Source organism: Cherax quadricarinatus, chromosome 14, assembly GCF_038502225.1.
Source record: "Cherax quadricarinatus isolate ZL_2023a chromosome 14, ASM3850222v1, whole genome shotgun sequence".
Lineage (NCBI taxonomy): Eukaryota > Metazoa > Arthropoda > Malacostraca > Decapoda > Parastacidae > Cherax > Cherax quadricarinatus.
In genome coordinates this window covers 2652442-2662500 of record NC_091305.1, presented here as the reverse complement: position 1 = coordinate 2662500, position 10059 = coordinate 2652442, and the positions used below count along the sequence as shown (strand labels likewise).

The 10059-nt window shown below is 41.9% G+C and overlaps 1 protein-coding gene across 1 annotated transcript; it reads left to right on the top strand.

Moving 5' to 3' along the window:
• The first annotated feature begins 1558 nt into the window (after positions 1-1558).
• LOC128696158 (regucalcin) lies at positions 1559-9235 on the top strand. Its single transcript, XM_053787310.2, has 8 exons — positions 1559-1698; positions 1938-2097; positions 2698-2916; positions 3308-3396; positions 4561-4675; positions 4802-4917; positions 5602-5741; positions 9009-9235. The coding sequence occupies exons 2-8, from the start codon at positions 1938-1940 to the stop codon at positions 9082-9084; spliced, it is 915 nt and encodes a 304-aa protein (XP_053643285.2). The 5' UTR covers positions 1559-1698; the 3' UTR covers positions 9085-9235.
• Positions 9236-10059: the final 824 nt, after the last annotated feature.

The following is a 10059-nucleotide window of genomic DNA, read 5'->3' as shown; positions in this document are numbered from 1 at the left end:
GCTAATAGCAAACTTAGGCTAATGAAAACGGTCACAAGTCACATAAAAGGCTTTTAATGGGACACGGCTTGTTCGATGTCTTCATCATTCTTGTCACTAATACGCCATTTCTTCCAGCAAATGTAATCTAAAATGAACCATTTTTCCCCTGGAGAGAATGTAACAGCTTTTGTCAATTATAAGGTAATTTCATGAAAGCTCAGAGTCACTATATACAATTACAATACAATAGAAAAAATTTATGCAGATTACATAATTGGCTTACGTTATTACCTGTTGTGATTAGTAAATAAACACGTCATTGATTGTTATACCGTTATAGCGTAAATATTAACCCACTCGTGAAAAGCCTACGATACAGAATGGTTATTTGTAGATGAATGGTTCAGAGAACCTTCTCCGTACGTGTGCCGTATTCTATTTAAGATTGATGGACTGAGCACATCGACTCAAGGTTGAGGAACTGATTACCTCATTCTCCTCCTGTTCTTCAAGATTCTCCTTTGTATGGACTGATGAAGCCACTGTGTGGCGAAACGTTTCCTCAATAAAGATACCCAAGAGTTGCACATGTGTATAATTTATCAGAATGGTTATTATTATATATTAATTTAAGATTTGCAAAATCCTGCGCAAAGTGAACGATGACTGGACTATCAATCACATTCACTTTGCTCTTGTCATTTATTGTTAAGTGACCTAGAAGCCAAACATCTCGCAGCGAGACAGTGTGGAAGGAGGACGTATTAAGGAATAAGAGCTGGAATAAGGATATAATCAGGAGACCAGAAATAAGGAGGAGGCAACAGAGTAAGATACTCCACAACACGGCGGATGGAAGAATAATTACTGATTAGTTGAGAGAGACGAATTAAGCCATTAACTAGGGTTTCAACTCTATCACTAAAATATATCAAGAACTGGACTTCTCTCCGCAGATCCCAAACATATACCAGGAATTATAATTACAAGGTTTGGTCAGTTTCTCGTGAGATAGGAGGCTACTAGGGAAGGGGCGCTCGAGATATATATCTCTGTAACTACAGACAATTCACTTTTACTATCAAGTAAATTCCCAGACATGGATGATAGCAGTTAGAAAGAGTGGGTGGATGGGTGGTTGAGGATGAAGCTTATTAGAACGTACATATATAATACATGGATACATAATACGTATGTATGTACAGCAAGCGATGATTAACGATCAACAGAAAGATCCTGGGTTCTAATTCTGGCCAGAGCCAAACGTGTGGACAAGTCTTTTTTTAAGCCCCTTTCTCATGATTACTTGCCAGTATACAGTTACCGTGGTGTTAGTCGACCGTGGTGGAAATAGTAATAATGAAGATGAGTTAACTATTACTTTGCTCCTGTTACTAACTAAACATAGATAACTAAATAGATAATCACACTTACACAAGCACACACCTGCTTATCTGTATTATCCATGAAATCACACAATGCAGCTGCCTGGCTGCTCCTCATGTATATGGCGTGACTCACTCGCACTTTAGATAACAATAACCATAAAATTATTGATATTTGTGTCCAGCTGAGTGTTACGAGGAAGGTGACAGGTGGGCGGAGGTATGTATTAATACTCACTGCTGCCTTCCATGGAGGTATTCTGTGGGTACCTGAGGACAGGACTACGCCTGAGCTTCTCGGTCTGAATTTTCTTTCTCTCGGTCCCTCAAGGTTTGATACTATGTGTTCATTTCAGCTATTTAGAGAAACTTAGAGGTAGACAGCAGTTAATGATTTTCCTTTAATATCCTCAATATTACCAGAGAGTCTTGTGTTTTCTGCCTCTCCCATGTATACCTCTTTCTGTATATAACTGAAAAGAATCCACACATCGGCACACAGTTACTTGGCACTGTGACGATCTACCGTCACTTTGTGGCAGATTCTTTCACATGTCTTTCGTGTGGCAGATGTCTGGATATGAAGTGGAGCCAGTGACGGATACAATAGCCTTCGGTGAGGGTCCTCACTGGTCGGTGGAGGAGCAGGCTCTCTACTTCGTGGATTTCTTCGAGCAACTGGTGAGGCGGTACCACCCGGAGACCAGTACCCATACCAAACTTCACATAGGTGAGTAGCCACACACAACACAGGAACACGGAGACCATTGAAAACAGAGGCTTTATACAGGTAACTAGCCCTACACAAGGATTACCCACACCAGTGCCCAGACCAGTGCTTACACCAGTGCTTACACCAGTGCCCACACCAGTGCTTACACCAGTGCCCATACCTGTGCCCACACCAAGCTTCACACAGGGCAGTAGCTTCGCATGCTACATAACACGAACACCGTTAATAATGTATATATGATAATGGTATACAATATCGACTAGTTGATAAGTATTAATAATAATTAATGCCATAAATCATTCTGATTCTTTTATTCCGGCTATTACTCTCAGTAATTGAGATATAGAAGTATGATACTATAAAGACGTGACAGAAACAAGAACTTAAGTGCTGGTTCAAGAAGTACACTTCTTACACTTCTTATAGCTTACCTAAGAGAGAAATACTGCAAATAAATCACAATAAAAACAGTTTATAACATATTCGACAGTGAGGAGAATTTTTATTGTCGATAAGAAGTCGACTTTTTAAATAACCTATTTTACCCAATTTTTCTCTTAATTGCTGAACGTGCATGATGAGATTTATCTCCCGTAGAAGGAGGACCCGTGACGATGGTGGTACCTCACAAGACTGAAAAAAACACCTTCGTCGTGAGTATCGGTCTCACCCTGGCTGCCGTGACCTGGCCTGACCCCACCCAGGACTTTTCCGTCAGCGCAGAGGACATCCGTATTTTGGCGACCGTCGAACAAGATCTTCCGGACAACCGCTTCAACGATGGCAAGTGTGATGCCATCGGCAGGCTTTGGGCAGGTGAGCATACACTACCCAGAATCAGGTAGACAGGGTATATCAACTGAAGCATGATAGGAGGAACAGAGCAGGTCAGGTAAATCTAGGATTTGAAAATTAACAGGTAGGCAGGAGAATTAACATGTAAAGCGCTCATCCAAAGTCATTGAACGCAGAGAGTATTTGGAGGCTCTATCTTGTATCCGCTTAGCGTGAGGCAGGAATCCTTCTCATGCAGGCAGACACTTGCATCAGGCAGGCAGAAGAGGTAGGGTAAAGCAGGAAGAGAAAGAGACGCGGAGGCAGGTTTGAGTGGCGTGAGAGGGTGAAAAAAAAAGGTCTAGTAAACATGGCAAGCTGGAAAGAAGGCGCGAGATTAAGCAGGAGATTGACAATAACGTGGCTCTTGCAGGCACCATGAGCCAAGCAGAGGAGCCAGACCACATGGGCAACCTTTACCGCCTCGACATTGACCGAACCATCACTAAAGTCGTCGAAAAGGTCAGTGCACTGGTGGACAGACAAATCATGTTTTATATTCTAGCCAAGTCATCAATCAGTCCTGAAGGTCAGTTTTAAGTTCTGAGCCTTAATTATTAATTCTGTGTATCAATTTCATATATGTTAAGCCTACATCATTTTCCGTTCTCTCGATCCTTATAATCGTTCCTCTCCATTCAAAAACACAAACTACGCCTTTCCACACTTACAACATTAGTACATCCTTGTGAGGGAAAAGTTATATAGATAGGAGTAGCGAGGGAGTGTATAGTAACAATAGTTTCATTGCCGGCTACATGTTAAGGTAGGGTCAGTCTAGCTCCCGCTATCTCTTCCCCTCCCTCTTTCCCCCCCCCCCTCGAAAGGTGACGTGTGGGGCTCCGGTCAAACAGTAAATCACTCGACTCACAGCTCCCAACACTACTCTTGGAATGACAGAGAGGGTCACCTGCCAACCAACGAGAAGAATAAAAGGAGACGGACTAACGTCCTGAGACGTCCCATGTTTAGTCTACTTACCTGGTATGTAAGCCAACACAGGACCTAACCTCTCATCATAGCAGTGGTAATGAACCTGTTTTCCTGTCATCTGAAGAAATTACACACGTCTATACTTGGTGAAGAAAGAGACAGTGGTGGTCACCAACACCTGCTACACCCCCCCCCTCCATATCAGCAACGGCTACGATTTCAAGAACACTCAGTGTCACCAACACCTGACACCCCATTACCACGATATACCTATATTAGCATTGAGTTCAAATGTAATTTTTTTCATTTCATTTTCCATTTTTCTTTCAATTAGGATACCCATTCATGTTTTATTGTTTTACATTTTCCGTTTCTAAATAATAAAGTGTTTATCATTGTCTGTTATTATTTCTTTTTCTATTCATTAATTTTCCTGAGGAGGAGCCAGCCTTGGTAATACTGACTGAAGTTGTTACAGGGCTGAGTAAGCCTTCACATCTTTCCTCATCTTCACCAAAACATCTTTTCTCCATCAGCAACTAAACTACAAAATTTCCCCATCGTTTCCTCATCTTCATCCTCTCCATCTCATCTTCCCATCTTTAGACTCCATTATCATCTCCGTTTACCTCCATTACACCTGCGAAAATCACTACGTTTTGGTAAATCTCTTCTATTTTTTTTACCCTGCAGCTGACCTACAGCAATGGCTTGGCTTGGTCTGAGGACAACGCTACCATGTACCACGTCGACACACTTGAGTACAAGGTCAATGCCTTCGACTTCGACCTCACTACAGGTGCACTGAGTAAGCTGCTGGCTTCCTCGTACACGATGTTGATATCGTTTAACTAATATTTGTATGGCTATGCGAGTGTGTGTCTTGTTATGTCTACTTTGTTACCTACCTACCTACTTGTGATTGATGTTACAGGTGGACGTAGAGTAGTGTTCGATTTCGCGGAGGCAGGACTCAGCCCTGCTCAGCCTGACGGCATGACCATTGATACAGATGGAAACCTCTGGGTTGCTGGTTATGGCGTCGGTACGGTGAGTTCAGGTCGTTCAAGACTCTGTACACCGTGTACGTCGGGCCCAAATTGGAGTATGCAGCACCAGTTTGGAACCCACACCTGGCCAAGAACGTCAAGAAATTAGAGACAGTGCAAAGGTTTACAACATTACTAGCCCCAGAGCTAAGGGGTATGTCCTACGAGAAGGTTATGAGAATTCAGGTAGGTTCGCCAGGTGGGTCCTGACACAGGTCTTCAGTATACGATGACCCGACATATGGTGAGTCACAAACGATACCCTGGAGTTATTGTGAATACATGCAGAAAACAAAAATTCAAGTAAGGTTCGCTTAGAGTAAATTGGGCTTATTCGTTCGGCAGTTGATTTAATTACATGCAAATTAATTCAAACATTGTGCCAACGGGTATAGATCTGCGAAGGTTTTCTCCTTTTTTTCTGCGTGCAGTTTTGACAAATTTTTACATTTTCATTCATATTTCTGTAACTCAACACAGCTAAATAATGACTCATGTTAATTTTATTTATTGCAGTCACAACTCTGCACATTTTTTATAGCCTTAATGGATTCTATCACATTTGTACAGGTGTTTTCGTAGCCTCACAGACGTACATGTGTTTTCAGCATCCCACAGATGACTTTAAATTTTATATATGCACATGTGAGCTGATGTTCTCACAGGTGGGCTTACTTCCCCACAGGTGTACAATATAGATCCCAGTGATGGAAAGATTCTGAGAATGGTTGATCAGCTGCCAGCCCAGGAAATCACCTCCGTCTCTTGGGGAGGATCAGACCTCGACCAACTCTTCGTTACCTGTGGAAATGGTCCTGTCTTAAAGTAAGTTCTGTCTTACAGCGCGTTCTCAGGTGAGCATAGTGAGCAAAAGTGTATATCTGCGGGTGAGAAAGATGATGAGCGAGAGAACATGTCTTCAAGTGAGGATGATAAGAGAAGGTACATCCTTCATGCGAGGATGATAAGAGAAGGTACATCCTTCATGCGAGGATGATAAGAGAAGGTACAACCTTCAGGTGAGGATGATAAGAGAAGGTACATCCTTCATGCGAGGATGATAAGAGAAGGTGCATCCTTCATGCGAGGATGATAAGAGAAGGTACATCCTTCATGCGAGGATGATAAGAGAAGGTACATCCTTCATGCGAGGATGATAAGAGAAGGTACATCCTTCATGCGAGGATGATAAGAGAAGGTACATCCTTCAGGTGAGGGAGAAGATATGGGAAACCAGATTCTACAGCCTCTGTGTTTGTTGCTGTTTTAAATGATGCAAAAAGAAGCATCAAAGGCTTTCAAATATGAGTGAGTAATATTGTTTTTCATAGTAACTGTATGTTATTTTTTTTTTTTTTTATTATCACACCGGCCGATTCCCACCAAGGCAGGGTGGCCCGAAAAAGAAAAACTTTCACCATCATTCACTCCATCACTGTCTTGCCAGAAGGGTGCTTTACACTACAGTTTTTAAACTGCAACATTAACACCCCTCCTTCAGAGTGCAGGCACTGTACTTCCCATCTCCAGGACTCAAGTCCGGCCTGCCGGTTTCCCTGAATCCCTTCATAAATGTTACTTTGCTCACACTCCAACAGCACGTCAAGTATTAAAAACCATTTGTCTCCATTCACTCCTATCAAACACGCTCAAGCATGCCTGCTGGAAGTCCAAGCCCCTCGCACACAAAACCTCCTTTACCCCCTCCCTCCAACCCTTCCTAGGCCGACCCCTACCCCGCCTTCCTTCCACTACAGACTGATACACTCTTGAAGTCATTCTGTTTCGCTCCATTCTCTCTACATGTCCGAACCACCTCAACAACCCTTCCTCAGCCCTCTGGACAACAGTTTTGGTAATCCCGCACCTCCTCCTAACTTCCAAACTACGAATTCTCTGCATTATATTCACACCACACATTGCCCTCAGACATGACATCTCCACTGCCTCCAGCCTTCTCCTCGCTGCAACATTCATCACCCACGCTTCACACCCATATAAGAGCGTTGGTAAAACTATACTCTCATACATTCCCCTCTTTGCCTCCAAGGACAAAGTTCTTTGTCTCCACAGACTCCTAAGTGCACCACTCACTCTTTTTCCCTCATCAATTCTATGATTCACCTCATCTTTCATAGACCCATCCGCTGACACGTCCACTCCCAAATATCTGAATACGTTCACCTCCTCCATACTCTCTCCCTCCAATCTGATATTCAATCTTTCATCACCTAATCTTTTTGTTATCCTCATAACCTTACTCTTTCCTGTATTCACCTTTAATTTTCTTCTTTTGCACACCCTACCAAATTCATCCACCAATCTCTGCAACTTCTCTTCAGAATCTCCCAAGAGCACAGTGTCATCAGCAAAGAGCAGCTGTGACAACTCCCACTTTGTGTGTGATTCTTTATCTTTTAACTCCACGCCTCTTGCCAAGACCCTCGCATTTACTTCTCTTACAACCCCATCTATAAATATATTAAACAACCACGGTGACATCACACATCCTTGTCTAAGGCCTACTTTTACTGGGAAAAAATTTCCCTCTTTCCTACATACTCTAACTTGAGCCTCACTATCCTCGTAAAAACTCTTCACTGCTTTCAGTAACCTACCTCCTACACCATACACTTGCAACATCTGCCACATTGCCCCCCTATCCACCCTGTCATACGCCTTTTCCAAATCCATAAATGCCACAAAGACCTCTTTAGCCTTATCTAAATACTGTTCACTTATATGTTTCACTGTAAACACCTGGTCCACACACCCCCTACCTTTCCTAAAGCCTCCTTGTTCATCTGCTATCCTATTCTCCGTCTTACTCTTAATTCTTTCAATTATAACTCTACCATACACTTTACCAGGTACACTCAACAGACTTATCCCCCTATAATTTTTGCACTCTCTTTTATCCCCTTTGCCTTTATACAAAGGAACTATGCATGCTCTCTGCCAATCCCTAGGTACCTTACCCTCTTCCATACATTTATTAAACAATTGCACCAACCACTCCAAAACTATATCCCCACCTGCTTTTAACATTTCTATCTTTATCCCATCAATCCCGGCTGCCTTACCCCCTTTCATTTTACCTACTGCCTCACGAACTTCCCCCACACTCACAACTGGCTCTTCCTCACTCCTACAAGATGTTATTCCTCCTTGCCCTATACACGAAATCACAGCTTCCCTATCTTCATCAACATTTAACAATTCCTCAAAATATTCCTTCCATCTTCCCAATACCTCTAACTCTCCATTTAATAACTCTCCTCTCCTATTTTTAACTGACAAATCCATTTGTTCTCTAGGCTTTCTTAACTTGTTAATCTCACTCCAAAACTTTTTCTTATTTTCAACAAAATTTGTTGATAACATCTCACCCACTCTCTCATTTGCTCTCTTTTTACATTGCTTCACCACTCTCTTAACCTCTCTCTTTTTCTCCATATACTCTTCCCTCCTTGCATCACTTCTACTTTGTAAAAACTTCTCATATGCTAACTTTTTCTCCCTTACTACTCTCTTTACATCATCATTCCACCAATCGCTCCTCTTCCCTCCTGCACCCACTTTCCTGTAACCACAAACTTCTGCTGAACACTCTAACACTACATTTTTAAACCTACCCCATACCTCTTCGACCCCATTGCCTATGCTCTCATTAGCCCATCTATCCTCCAATAGCTGTTTATATCTTACCCTAACTGCCTCCTCTTTTGTAACTGTATGTATTGTCTTTAAAATAATTGAGTCTGTGTTAACCTCGGTTAAATATGATTATTGTACACGAATGGTATACAATACCGACTCTGCCCTCGTCTGCTACCCGTCCCATTTCCACCTGACGTTACTATATAAGCGTCAGGCGCCTTGCTTCTGCTTCAGAATCTCCACGACTGCGGTGCTCTTGGCACCTACTGCTAGGTTGAGGGACTGATTACCTCATCTTCTGTACATAGTTCTCCTGTCTTCAAGTTATGTCCTGGAATTTGTATTGATAAAGCCACTGGATGGCGAAACGTCTACATTAAAGATTCCCAGATGTTGCACATGTGTCTCAATTTCAAATATGATTATTGTCAGAGTGACGGGTCTGGGTGTCAAGGGTCGTCCAGCCGCCTCCTGCACAGTCGACATTTCAACTGTTCGTGGCCAGTGATGCTATAAGGACAGCATCAACAGTCGACTTTTTAGCGTTTTTCTCTGGGAAGTCGTGTGAATATGCCCAGCAAGTAGACCACACAGCTTCCTTCACCTAGTAATCAAATGATGGTGATCATCTTGACTATGAACGACTGAAATCAGATGTGACCAGAACGAATGAATATCACACCTCACCTCAGCTACTGGAGGCTGTGCTTGTTTATAATGGCAAACCATGTATTAAGACCTTTATGAATAAAACATTATATAAAATAAATTTGGTATAACTCTCACAAATCTTACAGATGTCTAAAACGCACATTAATTTATATATATATATATATATATATATATATATATATATATATATATATATATATATATATATATATATATATATATATATATATATATATACATAGGATAGCAGATGAACAAGGAGGCTTTAGGAAAGGTAGGGGGTGTGGACCAGGTGTTTACAGTGAAACATATAAGTGAATAGTATTTAGATAAGGCTAAAGAGGTCTTTGTGGCATTTGTGGATTTGGAAAAGGCGTATGACAGGGTGGATAGGGGGGCAATGTGGCAGATGTTGCAGGTGTATGGTGTAGGAGGTAGGTTACTGAAAGCAGTGAAGAGCTTTTACGAGGATAGTGAGGCTCAAGTTAGAGTATGTAGGAAAGAGGGAAATTATTTCCCAGTAAAAGTAGGCCTTAGACAAGGATGTGCGATGTCACCGTGGTTGTTTAATATATTTATAGATGGGGTTGTAAGAGAAGTAAATGCGAGGGTCTTGGCAAGAGGCGTGGAGTTAAAAGATAAAGAATCACACATAAAGTAGGAGTTGTGACAGTTGCTCTTTGCTGATGACACTGTGCTCTTGGGAGATTCTGAAGAGAAGTTGCAGAGATTGGTGGATGAATTTGGTAGGGTGTGCAAAAGAATAAAATTAAAAGTGAATACAGGAAAGAGTAAGGCAATGAGGATAACA